The sequence below is a fragment of the Zonotrichia leucophrys genome, chromosome 11 (assembly GCF_028769735.1).
Source record: "Zonotrichia leucophrys gambelii isolate GWCS_2022_RI chromosome 11, RI_Zleu_2.0, whole genome shotgun sequence".
In the NCBI taxonomy this organism is placed as follows: domain Eukaryota; kingdom Metazoa; phylum Chordata; class Aves; order Passeriformes; family Passerellidae; genus Zonotrichia; species Zonotrichia leucophrys.
Window position 1 is genome coordinate 10,892,894 of NC_088181.1, and position 22,599 is coordinate 10,915,492.

Below are 22,599 nucleotides of genomic sequence, written 5' to 3' on the forward strand. Positions count from 1 at the left end.
ATTTAAATTATAAGACATTTACTTAATTTCTCCCCAGAATAACAAAACCATTCATATAGCCAATGAAGAGAGGAACAGAAACATTATTAAATGTCTACTAAAAATGCTAAAAAGAAAAAAACTGGGGTTTTTTTGTTACTTTGTTATACTCATTGATCTTGATTTACAAGTTACTGTAATTGTACGTTACTGTAAGAAATATCCAGTTACCACAGTTTCTTATATAGATTTGTGTGTACCACAGGAAATACTAGTGGTATTACAGGTACAGGAATTGATAGGACCTGACTTTTAAATTACAAGCAACATGTTGAATGTGATGTTTCAGCATTTTCAACATTCACATAAAGCAGTAACACTACACCACTCCAACAACTGGAAGGACAGACCTACAGAGTGGCCGAGTTCTGGGCTAGGGTGGGTGAGTCAGTGGTGGTCACAACCAACGTCCCAGTCCTATCAATCAGTGCCTGTACAGGAACCACCACCAGCTGCAGGACTCCTCCATCTTCTGTTTTCTGGATGTCTTCCATTCTGCCACTGCTTTTAACATAATGCCAGTTAGAGGACTCTGCTTACTGAAATGAGGTTCTGGAATCCAGCATGTACAAAAGCATAAGACAAATGAACCTCCTTTTCTTTATTATTGCCCAGTTTCTTTTTTTACAGAGTTTTCATATTTTGTCTTTTAGTTGGCATCTTCAAGATACCCCCTCTTAAAAGTTAGTGCAAAAAATCTGAACAGTAAAAAATACACTGGAACTATATACGTTTCCTTATATTGTCTTTCACTCCAAGTCAAAATGATACAGGCAGTTCTGCTACACAAAGAAACCTAATAAAAGGGCCATTTTGAGAATCTCCTCTAAGACTATTTAGAAGAGTAATTTTTTTCCCCAAGTAATTGAAAAGAAACACAAAGACTATGGAAATGCAGAAGAGATTAAAAAAACACCTGGTCTACAGAGCTCAAATCTGTAGCTCTTCAAAAGTACTAATAAGAAAGTGATTTACACATCATCTTCAAAAGAATGTTTAATATATCCTTTGTTTCCATCTAAACATGGTCATGATGTTACTCATTAAATAAACTAACTTTCTGATCTACCCTTCATATAGAATCTCTGAAAATACTTCAGCCACTATATAAATTCCACTAGGGAATAAAAAACACCCTTATGATCTGGTAACTCAATCAACTACAATCTACAGTATTTTGCAATAAAAATACTAAAGTCAGTCCCCTTCTTTTATTAAAAACCTTCTGAATCTCTTGGCCAGCATTGCTCTATATGCTCAAAGTTTCCAGTCAGGAAGGATTACATAAGAAGTTTACTTGATGCCCTAACTGCTATTGCACAAAAACTGATTATAATAACCTTTCTAGCAATGTTTAGCTGCCACTTAAACTTCATTTTCACTGCCCCTCTTTCCTTCTAGGCTTCTACTTCATACCCTTACAAAAAAGGGAGGCACATCCAGACCACTATGCCAAAGGACCTCACATCTTAACACCTGATCTTTCCATGTCTGAACATTCTTCAGAGCACAGTTAGTCCAGTACTTCTGCACAACACTTCCCTGATGGCAGTGCAGAAGATTTGATGAGATAACTAAGAACAAGGAATGCTACATGGTTTTTATGATGGATTATAAAGGGAATTGGTTTTAGGACATAAACTGTGAAAGGTAAAGTTCAAAAGACTGTTCTGCCCATAAAGCTGGGAGTGTGACAAGTCATTCTAGGGAAATTCCACAGAATGTGCCTTCCAAGTCACAATCACAGAAGTAGGGAGCTCTGCAAGTGTTCTTGGTCTTCAAAAAATGTCTGTCAAGCCAAGACACTAAATAGGCCAACACAATGTTGTCAGAAACCTCGTTATTGTTTTTGAGTGATTTATAACAAAATTTATTTTAACAAAAATGATAACCAAAAGAAACAGGAGCCAAAAGAGAAAGCAACAGATTTTGTGTCAACAAATCTTAACAACAGCTCTCACTTCATTTCTCTCAATGGATAAACCTTAGCACATGAGCTCAGCTGCTCAAGCAAATTAACTGAATTTAATTTTCTTTTCTTAATCCTCTACGCTTGAGACATTGAGACTCATTCTTGGAGTAAGACAGCTGTGTTCATTATGATCTTAGTATAATCCCACTGCCAGAAAACAGCATGTTTGAATGTAGACATAGTAGCAGAAGGAGAGAAGCGTCATGTGTAAAACTGGTGACTAATAAAATATCCACTGATTGGCATCATGATTGAAACCTCATGGACTGTGGTACCAGAAAATTTTAAGACATTCATTCACATCTTACATAATACAGGTGTCAATTGATAAGCCAAGCTGAAGAACAGGAACGTATTTGTTGAACATGAGAGATGCTCAGAAAAACTGCATCAATAATACAAAAAGAATCTAGAAATACAAGGATGGGACAGATAGAGCAAAACTGATGGCAAGATCTGGGGAAATTCTAGTTATGGCCTGAAGTCTAACTTGAACTAGTAATTCTGACTGCACAACAGACAGAAAAGGTGAAAAAAGACTTTCTTTCTCAGCTGTAAAGTGAAAGAAACATTAAGAAAAAAAGTTCCCAAAAATACTCTGGAAGTAGGCAGAGTAGGAGGAACTGGCTCTATACTTCAGCCAGATTTCATGATTTTCTAAACAAAAACGTCCTAACTGTAAGGAAGGTATGGTAACTTATTTTAATGCAAGTGTAATTTTCAACAGAAAGTTCAACTTCTTTGTCCTTGAAAATTACCAAGCATCAAGTAGATGTCTCCTTGGTGAAGTGGCACTGCCAAGCCAGGTGTCTCGATGTCCCATGCCACCTTCAAGCCCACGTGCCAAACAGCTGGGTCTCTTCCCTTCAGCTCCTGCTCGTTGCTTTCTTGTACAGATGAATCTTGAGAGAGAAAAAGAGACCACAAAAACGAGGGAACAGGTAAGAATGATAAATAAAAAAATCTGGTTTAGACTTAAAGATATCCCATACTGGTACAATCTTAATAGGCTTAAAGATTCTATAGTCTCCACTTGCTATAATTATCATCTCCAAATTCAAAAGTATGCAACAGGTAAAGGAAAAAGAAAAGCCATGTGAGATCAAGAATTTTTTTGCAACCAACTTTACCAAGATGAAAACTTTAAGTTACTTTAACTACCAAGACTAATCAAGTCAAGGCTTGTAATGGACTTAAGGTTTTCTGAAACTCTTAAGCACATGTAAGGAGAATTTTAGTTATGCATCACTATTTTTTTTTTCATTGCTAAAACTACAAGCATGGAAGAAAAAAAAAATCAAAAATTCAGCAACACTGATATAACAACAGATAACTTCTGAAAGAATTTCAAGTCATAAACTGCCAAAACATTTTAGGAGAAATTTCATTTGTTTATGTACTTGCTATTGCACTAAATCATAAACTGAGGCAAAGGTGAAAGAATGGTTACAAAACACAGTCTAGACCAACAAAGCAAATCTTGGAAATATCTCTGTCATTCTTTTCTCAAAATTACTACTCAAACATGCTAGATAACATGTGCAAGAGCCAATGAAGCTTCAATGCATTTGCCACAACACTTTTCTTATCATTATGCAACATGAACGTGTTGAGCTTGGGGAAAAAATAATCCACTGCACAGAAATAGTATTTAGAGCTTAATCCCTCAGAACTATTTTCATAAGCTTACTTCACTGCAGTATAAATTGAAAGATACAGTCAGCATTTATAACAAGGTATTTGGGAACTATGGTGTAACAGTTTTACAGCTAAAGTAACAGCGCATTTTGACAGAGGAGGGATGAAGTTTTAATAAATAGCTGGCACAGAACAGCAGTGAACAGTTAGAAATGAACTATGCACCATGCCCAACTCTTGCTTAGAACTTAGCAACGGTGTCCATTTCACTGTCTATTTGAAATGTGCTTTCATGTAATAACTTTTAAAACCTTTGTCTTAAGTAAATTCTAGAAGAAAAATATAAAGATGTATAGCTGTTTTTATAAGAGGCACACACAAAGTGTGACCACAAGCTCACAATTTTAAAATATTCATGTCAGTCATCTCACATGGTTACTGCAGTTTGTTTAGCTGGGGGCAGCCTTTAGAAAATTAAGACAATTTATTATAATGTTAATGAAATATTATCTAAATTCAGGAAGCAAAGAGACAAAGCCAATTAAAGAGCCAAATCTAAATGTTCTTAAGTGAAAATTCTTTCAGTCCCCAAGTTCCCTCCCTTCTCTGCTGCAGTGCTCAGACAACTGAAGCTCTGGCTCAGGAGCAGCTCTAGGCCCTTCCATCAAGGAGCACACAAATGAGAAAACAAGAGCTAGCAAATACTCAGAAAAATCAATACTAAACTCTTCAAGGGCCTTTCATATTTTCTACCCCGTTCAGATAAATCGTAAGTTAATTTAAGAAAAATGTTTTCTGAAAACTGCAAATAGGATGGCTTTCAAGGCATTTTTAATGCAATACATCATGGATATTATAAAAAGAAGTAACCTTTCTGGGTTAACTCTCTCTGTTATGCTGCCTTCCCATTCACTTTGGCAGCAGCACTGTTCACAATATGGCACCAATAAAATATAGAACTACAATCAGAGACAGCAATTTCAATCAAAGTTTCCTGGGGTCTCCTCATAAATCCAGCACCTTTGGAATGTGCTCGTTAAAATGACTTATTTTTGCAGTTTGATAAATTTTTTATTGCTTAAGTACTGAGTTCAAATACAGCTCACAGTCTCCTTTTCTCTATATTCTCAATTATTGCACCTTATAATTATCAGCAGCAATTGAAACTGATTGTTCCTACCATGTTATTTTGGTAACAAATGGAAGCAAGCTGCTACTTGCTTTTAAATGCAAGCTACCCTGAAACTGAGAGCAAGGGAAAAATAGACACCTTAACATTTGTGGCATACCCTGACAAACTTTTACATAAAAAGAAGTTTTTATTAAATTCTCTATGATACCTCAAGAATGACTGGATGCTGTATATTTATTGATATAATTACAGTAGCCATGTAAGTGAAAACATTTGGATGCATCTAAACCATAAGTATTTGAGAATAAATCATGTGAATAAATCATGGATCACATACCCATCACCTTAAGAACACAAATGTACTCTGTAGTAAGCCACACAGAAATGGTCAAGTATAAAGTATTTAATGGAAGTACAACAAAACTATGTGCAGATTTGAATTCTGCTCAGCAGAGATTTTCAGACTTGGGCCTGCAAGAAACCTTTAAGCTGGAATTCCAAATAAAATGGTGCAATGAAGTAAAATCTTACCACAGCATAACAATACCTCATCAAACCTGTAATTATGGTAGAACCATGAAAGAGAGAATGTAGCTGCAGAAAACTGGCGACAGCATTATGCTTTTAATGAGACAGCTCAAATTTCAGAGATGTTCCAGCACTAAGATCTGATCTTATCAGGTTTGGGTCAGGGTTAGGTTCAGAACAATATGAAACTTATTTTCCTGGAACTACTTTGGTTATTGTTTCAGAGCACAGAAAGTAAAAGTAGCTTTGAAAGGTTTCTTTGCTATTTGGCTCCAAAATCGTCCAGAGTTTGAGACTTTTTGATGCTCCGAAACCTAAATGATCTCTATTCAAGTCAAACTGTAATGCCAAATTATATCCTAAATGTAACCTTACATACCATTTCTTAAGAAAATAGAATCACTGACAACACATTGCTAAGAATAAGGACTGTAAGCATTTACGTCAACATTAAATCCAACTGACCATTGTTATATTATTTTTTTACAGATTTACATTCGGAAAAAAATCAGTCAAAGAATTTGGGCACATATTTCTCAATTAAAAAATACATAAATTATCAGTGTCTTTCAATAGCAATTTATATGTGTTACATGCAAGAAGTGAAAAAAAGCAGAGTATGCTTTGCTTCTCAGCAGCTGATGGGAAAGAAGTATCTACCCAAAGTTATTTCCTCTACCTCATTATTGAAAAGCCATAGTATAGGAGGTTAAATTCTATTAACGTTTAAATTTTTCTTGCAACTGGCATTCACAAAACCAAAGAAACATAAGATTTGGTCAACAATGTTCTTATCGATTCATGTTTGGAATGCTGTATCCACATAAATCAGGAACAAAAGCACAAAAATAAGAACAAACAATACTCTGTCATCCCTTCATTTCTGAAGGAGAGGCTGTATTTGATCAGTGAGATGATGTTTAAAAGAGACCCCACAACCCACAACAGTCTAGTCAAGTGATGATTTCTTTTTAGACAACAGGGCTTCTAATATATTATTGTGAAATTTAGTGAGTCATTAAAAATTTGTGGCTTTCAGAACATAAATCAAACTGGTCTGACCCTACAAGTTAGAGCTGTGACCATTTCATGCACTTACCCATTTCTTTAAAATTAAGATAAAAATTTCTATATACCATTTCTGTTATTTCAACAAGTAATATTTCTATTATTGACATTAGAAATTATTGCAATCCTGCAAAAAACATCTACTTCATGGTTTTTATTCATTAAGCAGTATATAATTGTATATATAAAAGTATATATATTGTCAACTACAAAGTTAGATTGACTTCAGTGCTGAACAACTTTTGTAGTTTCAGATTTTTTTTAATATGGTAGGGAAACAAACATCTGTAGTACATCTCTATTTTTATTCCCAATTAAATGAAATAGCAATCATTAGGCTATATGCCAGGGTGTCGCTCCTAACTTCACAGAGTAAAAACATAAAAATAGCATTTTACAAAAGAAACAAGCACAAAAGGTCCTTGAAGATTAGTCATCACTGCAATTAACAATAAGTTTGTTAAACCTTTTAACATTGCCTTGTCAGCAGACAGCGCCAGTTGTGTAGAAGTTCAAGAGTTACACAGCAAGAAAACAAACTAGATATGGTAAAGAATCTAGAGAAAACTACTTACCTAATTTCTTCCTCTGTGGGAAGTCCAGGTAAGAGAAAGATGGACACACTTCAACTGTTTACATTTTTTTCCATATCCTGTAAGTTTGTAACTGAAACAAGTCTCTACTTCAAAGAACATCTTTAGAACCAACTAGTGCTCTGCTAAGTAATAAAACTTCCTACAAAACTTACACTGACCTGATGGAAAGCTAGTCATTAGGAACTTCTCATGGATAAAATCCAATTTTTGAAAATGCCCTCATTCTACTGGATTGCAATTCACTTTTATAACTGCAACACAAAATAAATATGAGTTATTAGCTTACTATATTAAAATCCTGAACAATTCTTTTACCTTCATGCTCTCAGGTGATAGGATACTTGTAAGCTAATGTGTTATTAAAAATGCTGCATTGGTCAAAATTTGAAATTCCTGTTCCTTGATAAATTCTGAAATGTAAATTAATGCCAAATACTGTTAGTGGCAGTATAATTGAACACACATTCTGAAACCTATTCAGTTCTGCATATGACTACCACTCATGCACTTTCATGCAGCATACACACTAAAAGAAAGCTCTCAAATTTTTATTCTCATCACTTGACAACCTACTCTTAACCTAATGCAATGTAAGTAAAAGCATCAAGCTAAATGTTTACCTTATTTTGTTGTTAGAATTGTGCTTCATATGAAGTTGCTTTGAAAGAGTTTTACATTGGAAACAAGAAAATAAAGACTGATACCAATTAGAATATCAGCTTGTTCCAATATTTTTATGTTGATGTCTAAATCTCTGTTCTGGCATACTGAAAACTGCTTCTACTCCAATTAACACTGATCAAAGTTCCAAACATGAAATTTTCATTATGGCATCAAACAATGAACAAATGAACAAGAAAACAAGTTGTTTCAATTACAGTAGTATCTGTTTTAATGCTATTTAATCCAGTAAGTAGGTACAAAACAAATACTGATATAAAGACGTAAATGAAAGTAAAAAGAAAACCACATAACCTGAGTTGTGCATCTCTAAACAGTCTGACAGAGCTGCCAGAGCTCAGTAAGACTGCTTGACTCCAAGGGCTGCTGCTGCTCAAGATCTGACAACCTGGGGACTGCGCATTTGCAGCAGGGCAGGGCAGCACCAGCCCTGCAGCTCAAGCTCCCACTGCCAAGGCTGCCACAGACCCTCAGTGTCCACTGGGGATTCGAGGAATTGAGAGCTGACAAAACAAACATGCAAGACCTGGCAGAAAAATGAACCAAGCCAGTTCCAACAAAAATCAACATGCTTAATTTGTGTTTGCATTTCCCACTCAATCAGTGTTTTCTCCCAGAAAATTACTAATCCAGCTCAGCTACATCTTCTAAGGAAATACAGCTCCAACAAAAAAAAGTTCTTACCACAACTACTCTTCTTATTATGTATTCTGTAGTGATTCTGACAGTCTTTTTACACTACACTGAGAATTCAATGCAAACTCAATACTAAACAAATTAATGAAGTCCTAACAAAAGATGTCGGCATAAAAACTAAGTATATTTATAGAAAATAAAAAGTCAAGACATGATTACACAAAGATATAACAATATTGTTCAAAAAGATGCTGAGATCCTCATGTTTCACAATAATGGAGACCTGGTAATATAGGAAATATTGAAAGTCTTTGTAAGTTGCAGAAACCATCAAAACACTGACATTATACGGAACTGGAAAGAATAATATTGTAAACATTGATGAGCTTATAACCACCAGCATTGGAAGGCTGTAAGCAGAAAATCAGAAGAGCAAAAAGACAATCTACTTCTCTAAAATCAAATCCTCTTGGATGCACTGGGTACAAAACTTTAACACAAAGAGATATTCACCAACACATCAGTTACAAAACCATATTCCTAAGTACAAACAGGATCCATTTCCTCCAGTTCATGAATAAGCAGGTCATTGCTTCAGGGAGATACAATGATAACCCTGAGCACAGATGAGAATGCACTGCTGGCACACAGACAGGCACTGCAGGACATCTCTCCACGATGCTCCACTGTCATGGCAGACACCTGAAACTCCCTCTAAAGCTCAAAAACCCAACCTGAGCAATGCAAAACAAGAAAAATTTCAAGTAGTAACTTTTAATTTTTTTTAATGATCGAATAATCAATTGATTTACTAGAAAGATCTTGTTTTCTTTGTTTTCCTATTTCCAAACTTTACAGAAAAAACCCAAACTTTCAATTGTAAGTGTATTTATGAAAAAAACCTTGTATTCGGCAAAAAAATTATTGTACATAGATATAAAACAACTTTTAGCCTAAATACATAAAATATTTCCATCTATCTACGCCAATCAAATCTTCTACAGAATTTGCAGTGATTTTAAAACACCATAAGTTTTACTTATTTCACTTACTGAATAAAAGAAACAAAATCAACTGACAAGTTATGAATAAACATAACAGCTTTCATTTTTGTTAATTTATAGCTTTCTTAAGGGACTTAAGTAACTTAAAGGACTCACTTTTTTACCCCTCCATAAGCAAACTTTATGTTAAAGTAAAAAGTTTTGAGCATACTACAATAAATCCTCATACACAGTATTATTACTTCAGGTTCATGTTTAGGTTTCTTTAACTTAAAATCCTACTGAAAAAATATTTCTCTACCGTAGTAATGGAAAAAAACCCAGCACATCTACTTGACACCATTGACAAATAGGACAGAAAGAAGTTCATGAAGAAAATTTCCTGACTTTTACCAGTCAGGAAATCTCTTCTACTCAATTTGCTAAGCCAGTTGATGTTTAATATCCAGGAAAATGTAAATAATATGACCTCAGTTGTACATTAAGTAACGAAGTGACACTGAGTTTCAAAACTAATAACAAAACCAATAAGATAATGCACGTGGGATTATAAACTATTATTTTTATATCACAGTCTTTAGCCAAAACCTACTGAAGTCAATGCAAATTCTTCCCCTGTTCTGAAGCAAACATCATAGGATTTTTGGAAGAAGAAAATATCCATTGTGAGTGATGAAACATAACAGAAAATTTGCTAATTCAAATCAAGGTTCTAAATTCTAATCTTATGTTTGCAAAACCCAAGAGTCTTTTAAAAAATATCCAAGCCTTTGTTCACGCATTTTTAGGGGAAAAAAACAAACAAGAAAATCCTCATGTTTGCTCTTAAATAACAATAAAAATGGGGCAGGTACCTTAAAACAAAAATTAAATATTTAATAATGCTTCAACTGCACTTTTACCACCACCACCCCTAAAATTCTGTATAAACTTCATTTTACAGTAAGCAAGAGCCTGCAAAGTCTGTCAAACAAGAGCTGTTTTCATGCAAAGTGTCCACTCTTCCCAGCTACAGAAATGTTGGCAAGTCCTCCATAAAACACACATTAACACTACAGCATGCCTAGACAAAATGAATATATTTCTAAGTAAATACAGTAATACTTCTATCCAAAACCAACTGAAAATGATATTTCCAAAGAAAGAAGAGTAGTAAAATCAGCATAAAGCAAAGCAACTCCATATATGATAAACAACACTATAAAAATGGTGATCCCAACCACAGTGAAACATTTTACAGGATAGAAAACATGCACATGCATTTTCTGAAGAAAGATATTTGACAGATTTTTATTTTCTTGGCTCTTAATCAGGGAATTAATTATACCAATGTTTAAATCTAGTTTAGAGAACAACTGCTAAGCCAGCTGCAGTAAACACAGGTATTTTGTACAGGTTTTGGAGGAAATAAAGGTAAGACTGGTAAGACTGATACAAAAGGTATCACAGTGCATTCAGAAGCACATGACAAGTCTAGAACAAAATGCAGGTGTGCTTATGTCCATACACACAGGGAACACAGGAGAGTTTCAGGGACTTTTGTGACAGGTCAGGTGCCACCACTCACCTTCACAGCTGTAACTGTACACAGCCACTGCTGACCTTTCCACCAGGTTCTCATCATGGTGCCAGCTCACTGCCATGCTCCCCATTCCAAAGTAAGGCTCTTGTTTCAAGTACAGCATTTGTAAGGGATCCATATAATTTAATAAAGTCAAATTATAAGATGTTCTGTTCTTTAGACTTCTGTCATCCTCTGATACACAAACACTGCTTTGATCTTTTGAAACAGACTCTTGCTCTGTAAGAGAGGCAGCAAAACTTTGTTTCCTATCTATTACAGCAGTATCTTTAATTTCTTTGTTCTCAAGCAAATTTTGTCCTTGTAACGCCTGGACTGTTTCAATATGCAAGTAGTCATTAAGTCTCATTAATGCTTTACAAGCATCATGTATTTGAGGACTGCAAAATTTTATGTCATAACTTTCTGTAGGCCAAGGAACTGTAAATAATCTTGTGTTCAAGTACTTATAAGTGCAGCCTGGGTTTCCAATTAATATACGAGACACTGGAGTAAGGAAGTCTTTTCCTTTGATCCTTACAAGATCTTGAAAGAAACAGTTGCGCTCTCGCAAGGCCAGAAAGCTTTCCTGTACCATTTGGTGGAGATCTTCAGGTACTGTATCAGATTTCCTGAAGATCAGCTTGGAATACTTGGTCTTCCACTAAAGGAGAAAAAAAAAAAACCCAAACAGCAATAAGAGGAAAATAATTATTCTTTTTACAGGAGTCAAGATAATTCAAGACAAGGCAAAGCTGTCAACTTAACAAGAACGAGTCTAGAACATGGTGAAGATATGGATGCCATCTCTTGTTACTTTATTTTCATATATCAGTATATTGCACAAGCTGTGGATATGTACCAGTGGTTTAAACGAGAGCAAATCTGCAAATAAATAAATACAAAGACTCTAGAACAGTTCAGCAGAACATACAGCTCATCTGATGAATCTGTAGATAATGCCTCCATTAAGTATATAAACAATAGAATAACAAGCAGTAAAAAAGGGATTCCTCTTTTTGTAATGGTTGCAAAGACCCTTCAGCAGTTTCATTCTGATGTACAGAAATCCAGAGGGCTACATGATACACGAAAATAGCTTTATCTAACAATACTTTTCAGAGAAAAAAATAACAAAATCAAAATGTACATTTTTTAAAAATACGCTGCTAACATTCTGGTGCTTTCTATTTTCACATTCCTCAGTACCTGCCAATTATCTCTCATTTTATATAAAAGCTCTCTTTTGATAACAGAAAATGTCCGAAGTTATTGCTTCCCCAGCTCCCTACCTGTAGTGTCCTTTTCCCTCATATCCTCTTGTGACCACACCAGCCCTGGCATCAGCTGGAGCTCAGAACCCAGCAGCGTGTGGAGGCAGCAGCTCCCAGCAAGGTACAACTCTGCTAATCAGCAGCTTCTTGCTTTGCATGCACAATGCTGCTTCCCACTCCAGGAAGGCTTGGATAATTTTATTTTGTTAATCTGGTTTTTCTAAGGAAGCGAGTATCACATAATCACACCTTTTATTGGTTGCCTGTAAATCTGCTTTAACTACTGCTGAGACTGTTTGGCAAACTGGACAAAGGCTGGGGAATAACTTCTTTTAGAGAGTGGATTCTTACGTATTTCATTAAAATTAATAGATAAATAAAAGAAAGAGATGCACACTAGTGCCCTACTAAGGGAGGGGCTGTAATGTGAGTGCATCAGGCATCAATTATCATTTGTGAAGCTGCTGAGGACTCACCACACCTATTTCCTTTTGTCCAGAAATTATTTGGGAGTTTGGAGAAAAGGTAGGTACTGATGCTGGTGTTGGGATACATATTAAGGTAGACTGAAATCTGAAGGCATTAGGCAATGGGCCAAAAGCACATGGATGCATAAAAGTGATCTGCCAAAACTTTTATTAGTCTGATAGCTTATATTCAAAGTGCTCTTAAAAAGACAAATAAAAGTCACCAGCACAAAACACCACACCGACCTACAATCCATCTGTGAACTCCTTCTGGCACAACTCAAACCCACTTTACCAGTACTATCTACTTCCAAGTCTCATTTGAACCTGCCTTTCAGGAAATTAATTTTAAAATCCAAAAAACGTGCCCTTAAAAAATACAAACCAGGCAGTAAGTATTCACATTTTCCACTGCATGAAAACAGACTTTTGCATCATAATGCACTGTTATCCTATAACACTGAAGAGCTGGCTTTATAGGATCATTTGTTTCTACTAAAAAGGAGAACATAAAAGGAAGCCTATTTTAAAAGTAATGATTACATATAATAAATCTTGGTTTATCTATAAACCTCGTCACTATTCCTTGTAAATTTTTACAGTGAAGCTAACTCCTTTCTTTATACAGTCTTATGGTTCCAAAAACCAGCTTCCTAGAGAGAGGAAAATGAACCCCTGTAACAGCATCTACAGATAATAATTTCTGACCATTGTATTAACATGCTTAGCTTCAAACACCAAAGCTTGAAAACAGTCCCAGATCTGTGTGAAGGTCCCTCTACAATCCCAGAATACAAGATCACAGCTTTCATTCAAAGAAATGAATCCAAACTTGATAAACTACATTCACCTGAGCTTATCAAAAGCCTGAAATGATTCCTTTAGGGGTCCTGAGCTGCCCCTTTTGTTTCTACCAGTGCTGTGTATCCCCAGCCTTTGAACAGTACAGTGAAAAAAGTCCTTAAAAACAACAACTAATGAAATTAGTAAGTGTAAATTCAGCACTTGGAGCTATAGGCTACAGTCAGATGTGAAGGTACAGGCTGGTACAGGGAATCGTAAATATTCTTTCATAATGTTACTTAAGAATGCCAGAATATTCTATGTTGTGACATATAAAGATTATTCTTTATTATTTCTTTCATTATGCAAATGCCCTGTATGAAAGAAAGAGCTCTAACAGTTCTACAGAAGTACCCCAGTATTTCTTTAAATAATTCTGTATACTGGACATACTCATACCTCATTACATATGCTATTGTAGTGTATTTAAACAGTCACTAATTGTATATATTTTAAACCATTAATATGAAAATATTAAATACACTGAATTTCTGACATTAATCACATACACAAAATTCCCAGCAATTATTAGAAACAGAAGGAGGGAAATAACAATATGACGTAAAGCAACGAAATCCCTGAAAACATGCGCCAGAAAGAACACAGATTTTACAAAGGAAACAACATTGTATTCCCCTCCTGAGCTGCAGAGGTAATGCCTTGCACATTTTGCTGCCAGCCAAGTCAGAGGCCTGTTACCTTTGGGCTGTGCTTTAAGATCACATGCTTAAGAACTATTTTATCATTAAGGTATCTCAAAAGAAATCAGGAAGTGGAAACACATTTCTGACACATCACATGAAAACAGCCTGGTCTTCTATAAATCCCCAAGCAGTGCCTGTGCTGTGCCCTCCATAAGGAAAGAATTACAGGATCAGAACATGGGGTGACTGCTGGGTTCACACTGGACACCTTGTTGTTTTGGGGGGTGGGGAAGGGCAGCAATCATGTACTCTGTGTTGTAACTCTGACAGCCAGTACTAAAGGTCAGCTCACTGCTCACTCTGAAAGAAGTGGCAGCATTACAGGCAACTACAGTACAGAAAAAAAACCCCAACCACATTTGATGTTCAAATCTTTTTGTGACTATTGTACAAGATTTTAAATATGCTTTCACTTTTTGATGGTGACACTCAACACAGAGAACCACCCTATGGACTTGAGTGACAGAATAAAATTAGGAATCAGCAACAAGGACCCTTGATAAGCAAACCACCATGTGCATAATGAAATTATAGTCTGTACTTCAAATATTTGTGAACCACCTTGTTACAGCCCCCTTCTTGTTCTGTACTGGCTTTAAACATTGCATTGTTTCAGCTGATGGCTTGGGGCCCATTTCCAAAATCCTTTATCAGGAAAAACACATGGAAAGAGGATGTCAGTGGAAGTTTTGCTTGTATTGGAATTTCTTACTTCTGTTCAGGCTGTACACTTCCATACCCAACAGTATAAGACAGTTTTTTTTGTTTGCATCCTACCTAACTTTTCCAACATGTTCAAAGAATACTGTTTCATAAGAGATAGATCCTTCAAGGAATAGGGCAGGTCTGTCCAGGAAAGACAGACTATAAAACTAAACTGCATGTGAAATTTTACTTTGCTGATTTGTTGTCTTCAAGCTCTCACCCTTCTTTTCCTCTCCATCTGTAGTGCATTTAAGCATCCTGAAACTTGCAATTTCTACAGCTGTGATTCCATGAACATTTCATAACCACCACAGACTTCAAAAGGTGTTTGTGATGCTCATGATTAGCCTATGTACTTAAAAATATCTAGCATCACACATACACTACATAAAAAATATAATTCTATATTTGCAAAAAAAATCTATCGAAAATTTATTAAGGATTGAACAGGTGTGATTTTACTGCTTATTTTGTTCCAATTGTCTTCTGTACTTATGGGTTACTGACCCTGAGCAAATGAGATGCCACCTTCTCTTTTCACATCAGCTCCAGGAAAAGCTGAATTTACAAAGATGTGAAAAAGAAAAATATGCTGGGCACAGCAGCTCTTGGCAGCATCAGAGGCAGAAGAGAACAAACAGGAGGGGATGTAACAGGACTAGGATAGAGAAAAGTGAGCTGCCCACTTCTTACAAGGGGGAAGAATCTCTTCATGAGCATTAAGATTGAAAAGAATGTGTTTGGGTTTTTGTGTATAGAAATAAGAAATAATAAAATCCATCTGTTGTTACTCTTATAAATTCTCCCAGCTCTTCTACACTTGCACATCTTTGAGCCATGTATCAACACAAGGCAGGCACCACTCCTGTGCTGTGTAATGTGAGCATGGTCACTGGAGCTCTTCAAACAGCCAGGTTATTCCTTATAATAAGGAATTTTTCTCTTTTCTCTCTTACCATGATCCAATTTGATCTGATTGAACCTACCCTGAATTCTGTAGCTGATCTAGAAAGATCCAAGACAGATGCAGAAAATTTTATTTATTCACTATATTCTTGCATACACTCACTTGGTTTACTGCTCATGTGGCTACTAGGCCTGATCCTTCTGTTTGGTTTCATTTGAGGCATTCCATTTCCACAGTTTGTTTTGCAAGCCAAGAATTAACAATTCCTTATTGTTGGAAAGTAGAATTAAGCTCCTCATACTTGAAATTTCTATGTTAATATTCCCCCTATTTTGCCAAACAGGAGCTATAAAGATCTCTTCACCACTCAGAAAAAATAAATTAAAGGAATGGTGACATGTATTTTGCTTTACTGTCATGGTTTGAGCCTGGCACAGAGCCAGTGCCCCCATGAAAATGCCTCACCCTGGTGTCTGCTGTGAGATGTGACCAGGAATAAGCAAAACAGGCTCTAACTTAAACATAAAGACCACTTTATTACTTAAACTACAGGAAAATAGGGAGAGACTATAAGGAAAAAGAAAAGAATTGAAAACCTTACAAAAAAAACCATTTTCCTCCTCCCCCACCACCTGACTTTCCTAATCTAATACATTCTCCCAAAACAACTGCCCAGCCCGGCACGACACTTTAGTATACTCAAACATCAGTTCATGAAGAGGAAAGGAGTCCTTCTCGTTCCATAGGCTTCTCCTGGAAACACACTGAGAACCTCGTGTGCTTCCCTGTTACTTCGGCACCGCCCGGAAGAAAAAAGTCCTTCTGCCGCTTGTAACATGTTCCTTCCATGCCCAGTGCTCTCACCACTGACGGCATGGACCAGAGCTGCTTTTAGGGTTGTCTTTCAAGGATGCCTTGTCTCACTCCAAAAAGGCACAGTCTCTGCTTTTGGGACCTCTGTCCCCCCCATATTTTTCCAACCCCCTGGGGCCGGGGGGTCCTCACGAAGAACCTTCCTGGTTTTGAGGCACTGCCTCCCCCTAAATGCAGTCTGTGTCACAGGAACAACTGAGTCCATAGCCACGAGAAAAGTCCAGCCAAAAGGCCACTCCAAATCATCTCTCCCCATCCAATCATCTCCACATCTCATCTCTTATCTCCCTTCTTATTCAGCTTCGAGGAGGATTAGCATTTTTGCAAGGCTCTAATCATGAAAGGAAAGGGTTAAAAGTTTCAGTCTCTGTCTATCTTAGAACGATGATACTCCCACACCTGCTGCTGCTGCGGCCGGGCAGTCTCCCTCCTTCTCCTCCCGGCTGGCTGCCCGAGGGCTCGCTGTCTCTTGGGGCTCCTCCACCCTTCCATCCTTGGAGCCCCCCGAAGCCCCCTCAACCCCACCTCTGTCCAGGCCCCAGGCCTACGGCATGGCGGCCCCTCCCCCGCCCAGCAGCAGCGGGCCGGGCGGGGGGAAGGGATCTGACCTCTTCGCCCGACGATGTCCAAAAGAGGAAGTGCCAGGGCAGTGCCCTGCTTTTAACCCCTGTGTATTCTCGGAGGTGTGTCCAAACCCCACTGGCTACACCAGGTGTCAGTATGAAACCCAAAACTTTCATTGGTTTGACCACAGCTTCCCAGAATTCCCACTCCTTCCTGGTCAAACCATGACATTTACCAAAGCATGAAAAGCTGTGATTAAATGTTATACATTACTTGTAGTGAGGGCACACACATAAAAATAAATAAAGTTCACCAAGTTCTCATTTGTGAACATCCCAGTTCTAGAGATCTTATTTCACATCACCTGGAAGTGCATTATCAGCTATCAGGATACCTTTTTCCATATCAGATTTCAGTGTCTCTGAAGGAAGATTTATTTGTTGTTCAGTGCAAACAGCTATTTTAGTTTAAAACTATTTAAAAGAAATACGTTACCAGCTGGTGGAAATCAGCGTCGGCTGGTGTCAGGTATGGAAGTCTGTTTTCCCCAAGTTCTTCAAGAAGTTTTTTCTTCTGTTTTGGAGGAGCAAAATTGAAACAGAAAATGAGACTTAAAAACTAAAATATAAACAGAGAAGGATAAAAGTAGTTAAATGGCAAAACCAGATGCAATTACTTCTCTTACCTTTTACTTACCTTCTCTTACCTACTTTCTCTTACCAATTACTTACCTTCAAATCTGGAAAATTAAATAAGTAAAACCAAAATAAACCAAAATAATAAGGGGGACTTCTCTGCTTACAAAGCATTAATTCAGTTTAGACAGTTTTAGAGCTCATGAGTGCTTTTACTTCCAAGTTCTTTTTTAGATATCAGTCCTTGTTACACTGATTCAAATTCTTCTTGGCCTTATGTTCTTCAGACCTATGCCTACTTTATAACTACACATTCATTTCTTGTTTCCTTCCATTTTCTTTTTTGCTTCAATTTGTGCAGCCAATGGGTACAAAGCTCATCTTTAATCAAATGGCTCAATAACCACTTCATTAAAACAATAAGGCCCAATGTTGGGGGTACTCTAAAATATTTCCTGCAATAGTTTATGAAAGAAAAGGAAAGCACAATCTACTGTAGCCCAAAGCCCTCACAGCCTGACAACATTTAAAATGCCATCCTCAAGACCTCCCATCCCAGAGACAGCATAAATCCAGTCTGATGTTGGGAGTGCACAAAGAACCAGCTGCTGTAAAAACCGGTTTCCTCTGTTCCCTCATTCTCTGAACTCCATTTTTTACTTCTGGTTTAGACTGAGAGCATCTCCACCAATAGTTACTCAGTGTGATCACGAATGAATTTGTAGGATAAAAGCCTGATGTCTCTCCAAATTGTATTTTTCAGGTTTTTATTAATCAAAATAAATTTTTGATTTATATGATTTATATTTTGATTTATGTGACACTATACAATTAATTGTATTAATGATTTGCCAAGTGCAAGAGATGTGTGGAACATGCCACCAGAATTTCTGGAATAAAACAATCCTGATCCATGACGGATCCATTCATCCTTATCTACTCACAGACTAACTCAACAGTAACTCAATTAAAGTATAGCTTAACCACAGTGTAAAAATTATTACAGTGGAAGTTCTGACCTAAAAGATTAATAAACTCCTTCCTCTACTTCTTCTTTTAGATTGCGAGGATTGCTTTTTACAAACTTTGATTATTAACAAATTTCAACGTACTTGCAACTCAGACCATAAAATTGTATCTGCCATAATGCTTACATAAATATGTAACAGAACTCAAATTCTTATTTTGATTGCAATATTATCAACTACATAAACACTAGCACAAGAAACAACTCAATATTTTAAGGAGAAAGAACAGATGGAAATGGAACGCTGTTTTAAAAAGAATATTAAGGGTATAATACAAAGGGAAACAGTAAGTAAATAAAAAGGTATGACTAACACTTTCATGAAACCAAGTTCAAAACAAGGTGAAACCAGATCTTCGCTATTCCGGCACTACTATTTAAAAAAGGAAGATAAAACATTTCATGTATTAACTAACTCCTGGCTTATAGCAAACACATCAACAAGGAAAGCTGAACTATGGAGTATAACTGTGCATTCTGTGACAATGAATTCCTTTTACTCAAATTTAAGCATTGAGAAAGGCGACAGAGGCTTAAAGTCAGGTGGAAGTGTACAGGACTTTAAGGTTCACAGATCAGTCAAACTACAATCAGAGCAGGTGGCTCCCACTCATCTCCACACTCACAATTCTTAACAAGCCTGAGAAGAGTAGCACTGACATTTCTGAAGTACTGCTGTAATTTCTTTATGTCCTCCGTTTTCTTTGGGGACAGGTTGTTGGGATACTGACATGAAGTCATTGGTGAAACCCAGCAGATTGTAACTTCAGATTAAGTTGGCAGAAAATGACACACTGATTTCCTGCATTTTCTAAAACAATTACATTCCTCAATTACCAAAAGCTTGCCAGAATTTTATTTACATGAAATTGCTGAAAACATTAGACTGGCTTTGCTATCTGTAAGATGAACCATATTAAACTACAGGGAAAAAAATAAGATATTTTAACATGGACTCACATCAGTGGGAAGAAAAAAAAAAGGCAGGAAGAAGAGAGATTCTGACAATTTCTTTGTCAAGTATCAGGCTCTTGGCAAAAAGCACACGACATTAAAATGCACTCTTGTGTATAGGTAGTAGTAGTTCACATTTGATTGTCAGATCTGGCTAAGTGCTGCTCTTCAGCTTGATGTGCAGACTAATACACACAGCTGGGTGGTAGAACATGCTGCTCATCTCTTATGCAAGAAGCTGTCACACAGATGTCAAAAACATCAAGCTACTCACAAATACCTCCAAAAAGTAGGGAAAAAAAAAATAAAAACTGAGTATCTGGCTATACCAGCTGGCTGATGGGAAAGTCTAAGCAGTGTTACATAAGCATTGTTTATTGGTTCTCCAAACACATAACCCCCCCCAGTAAAAACTAAAAAAAAAATGCCTTTACTTGAAGGTGTCAGGCTTCTTAAAAAGCATTTTTCTAAATCTGATTTTTAGATTTTAAAAATTATCAACAGTGTAACAGTTTACTCAGATATCAAGATTATGTTTCTTATGTTTTAAAAAACAATGTGACTTTTACACAGACATCAGTGATGCCAAGACATGAAAGACAATTTGATGTGCATCATCCCTGTCACCACACACTGCACAGCTTTAGAAACTTGGTTAAATGTTCGTCCTGGGCCTTCAGAAAGGCAAAAAACACTGTAAATACTTATTTTGTGGGCTGCTGTGAGTGTTAGTGGAGCTATTTTAAGTGACTCTGCAATGAAGATCAGAAACACAAATGTCCAGTTTTAGAGCGCACAATGAACATCCTGCAGACATTAATCTCTGCTCATTAATTAATAATAAATGAGATTATTAATGAGACGGTTGTAAAATTCAGCAAGTGGAATATTAATAATTGGAATCTCTCAGTCACTATACATGTAATTGTTTATTTTTCCTGGCAAGAGAAGTGGTGCCTTGTATGTCACAGGGCAAGGGAAGTAACAGAAGCACAGCAAAGAGGTGAGGGTGCAGAGAGGATGGTGTGGCAGCTTCGGAGCATCATCTCCACCCCCAGCCTACAACAGCCCCTCTGCAGCAACTCCTCTCATCAGAAGTTCTCAAACATTGCCCATTTTTTCATCTTAAAAAGTTTGCTAACTGTCTGTGGCAGTTTTTACACTTCTGAGACTACTTGAGACCAGAACTAGCAAAACGATTTTTTTTTTGTTGTTGTTTTTAATGCAGCCCAATGGTTTCACAGAAATTTCAGGGACAGATCATAAAAAAGGGGCATTATTCAAAGCATAAGAAAGTATAATCTCCTACTCCAACAGTTTTTCCCAATAGTCTTTTATTTTCCAAAAGGTTACCAGGTTTAGAATGCCTGGGAATGCCTATTGGCATGAAAGAAAGATCTGAATCACAGATGCAAACCTTTGGTTTCTCAAAAATCTCTCCTTCCTATTACCTTTTTTACCCACATAAGAATGTCCATTAGAGCCTGTGTTTCTCTTTCATTCTTTTCTTTAATCAACTCTAGTAAAACACTGATTTCTTTCAAATCCTGCATGAAGCAAAGGGTCAGTGCTCTAAAATGCTTAATAAACCATTTTATAAAGGAGGAAGATTAAATATATAGCAAAAATTTTGTGACACAGTACTAAGACCCCATCAAGAAAAAAGTCACCACTTTACAGGAACTTCTAAAACATCACCTCCTAACAGCCTTTCACATGTAGGGTTTTTTATAAAAAATAAAACTGGGATAGTTTCTTAAGGAAGGAATGTGATTTTGAAGTTGACATTTGTTTAAACTACAAGGCTTTCCAAGTGTTAGCTATTAAAACTTCATAGCTACGAAGATCATTCAAGTGCTTCACTAAAACAAGTTATGTCAGAAATGAACCTAGAGTAATAAAAAATACATCCTAAATGTACCATTACAGCTTTTATTTCTCCATTATCACATATATTAGATTTCAGAGGGTTTTTTTCTTCAAATTATTTCTGTAAACTCTACTCATCAAAATATCTTAAGGGACTGGACAATTTTACAACACCATTTACTGACATGAAAATATTATATTGCAAGTCTACTCTTCATTACATTCAAGACTTACCAAAAACCTTGTTTGTGTCACATTCTACAATACAGCCTTCCAGAAATACTGGTAGACATATGACCATACTGCACCACATTCTGCATACAACAAGCTGCTCCCCGTGCTCCCTTAATATAAGCAAAAAACATTTTTATATTAAGGGCAAAAATATGTACAATTATCATTATTATTCCATATAAACTCATATTAAAAATATCTATGATAGTCTAGCAATATTTCACGCCCCAAATATCCACTTGTTAATTAAACTACAATAAATTCTCGTTATTTAATATAACCACAGTGAATACTGTTCTTCCACTGCACAAACAGCTCCAGCTACAGAAGTAACAAAATGCAGTTCAAGTGACCTGGGCATGAAAAAAATTACGTAATGAACAATCCACTGCCATGCCAGGACCTCAGGTCTTACATCAGCATCTGTGAGTAGCTGTCACAAAGGCTGTTTGATATTCCCTGCTGCAAAGGTACTGTTTGGCTTTGCTTACTAATTTCAACCTCTCTTACCCTTTCTCATAAATCAACAGGCCCAGGTTTTGGTTCACACACACACAGACCAGTCATGCATATGCACAACACACTGCCCTGATGTAACTGAACTAAGAGTTAATTTATGCATTGAAGCAGCTCAGCAATGTGTGAAAATACTGCTGCCCGTATCCCCTCTTTCCCCATCTTGAAGTGT

The 22,599-nt window shown here is 36.6% G+C and overlaps 1 protein-coding gene across 8 annotated transcripts in view; it reads right to left on the bottom strand.

The window, feature by feature from the left end:
• Window positions 1-22,599, bottom strand: part of FTO (FTO alpha-ketoglutarate dependent dioxygenase) — a 227,171-nt gene that overhangs the window by 169,182 nt on the left and 35,390 nt on the right. For 7 of the 8 annotated variants that reach the window (XR_010441656.1, XM_064722834.1, XM_064722835.1 and 4 more), the window contains 3 exons: window positions 17,688-17,765; window positions 10,862-11,519; window positions 2,770-2,913 (listed from right to left, as the gene is read on the bottom strand). Coding sequence is in view for 7 of the 8 variants with exons in the window: in XM_064722834.1 (XP_064578904.1) it covers window positions 2,770-2,913; window positions 10,862-11,519; window positions 17,688-17,765 (880 nt within the window). In the remaining variant the exon portion in view is untranslated. Of the gene's footprint in view, window positions 1-2,769; window positions 2,914-10,861; window positions 11,520-17,687; window positions 17,766-21,911; window positions 22,022-22,599 lie in introns of all 8 variants that reach the window. The other variant, XM_064722841.1, reaches the window with a different exon arrangement.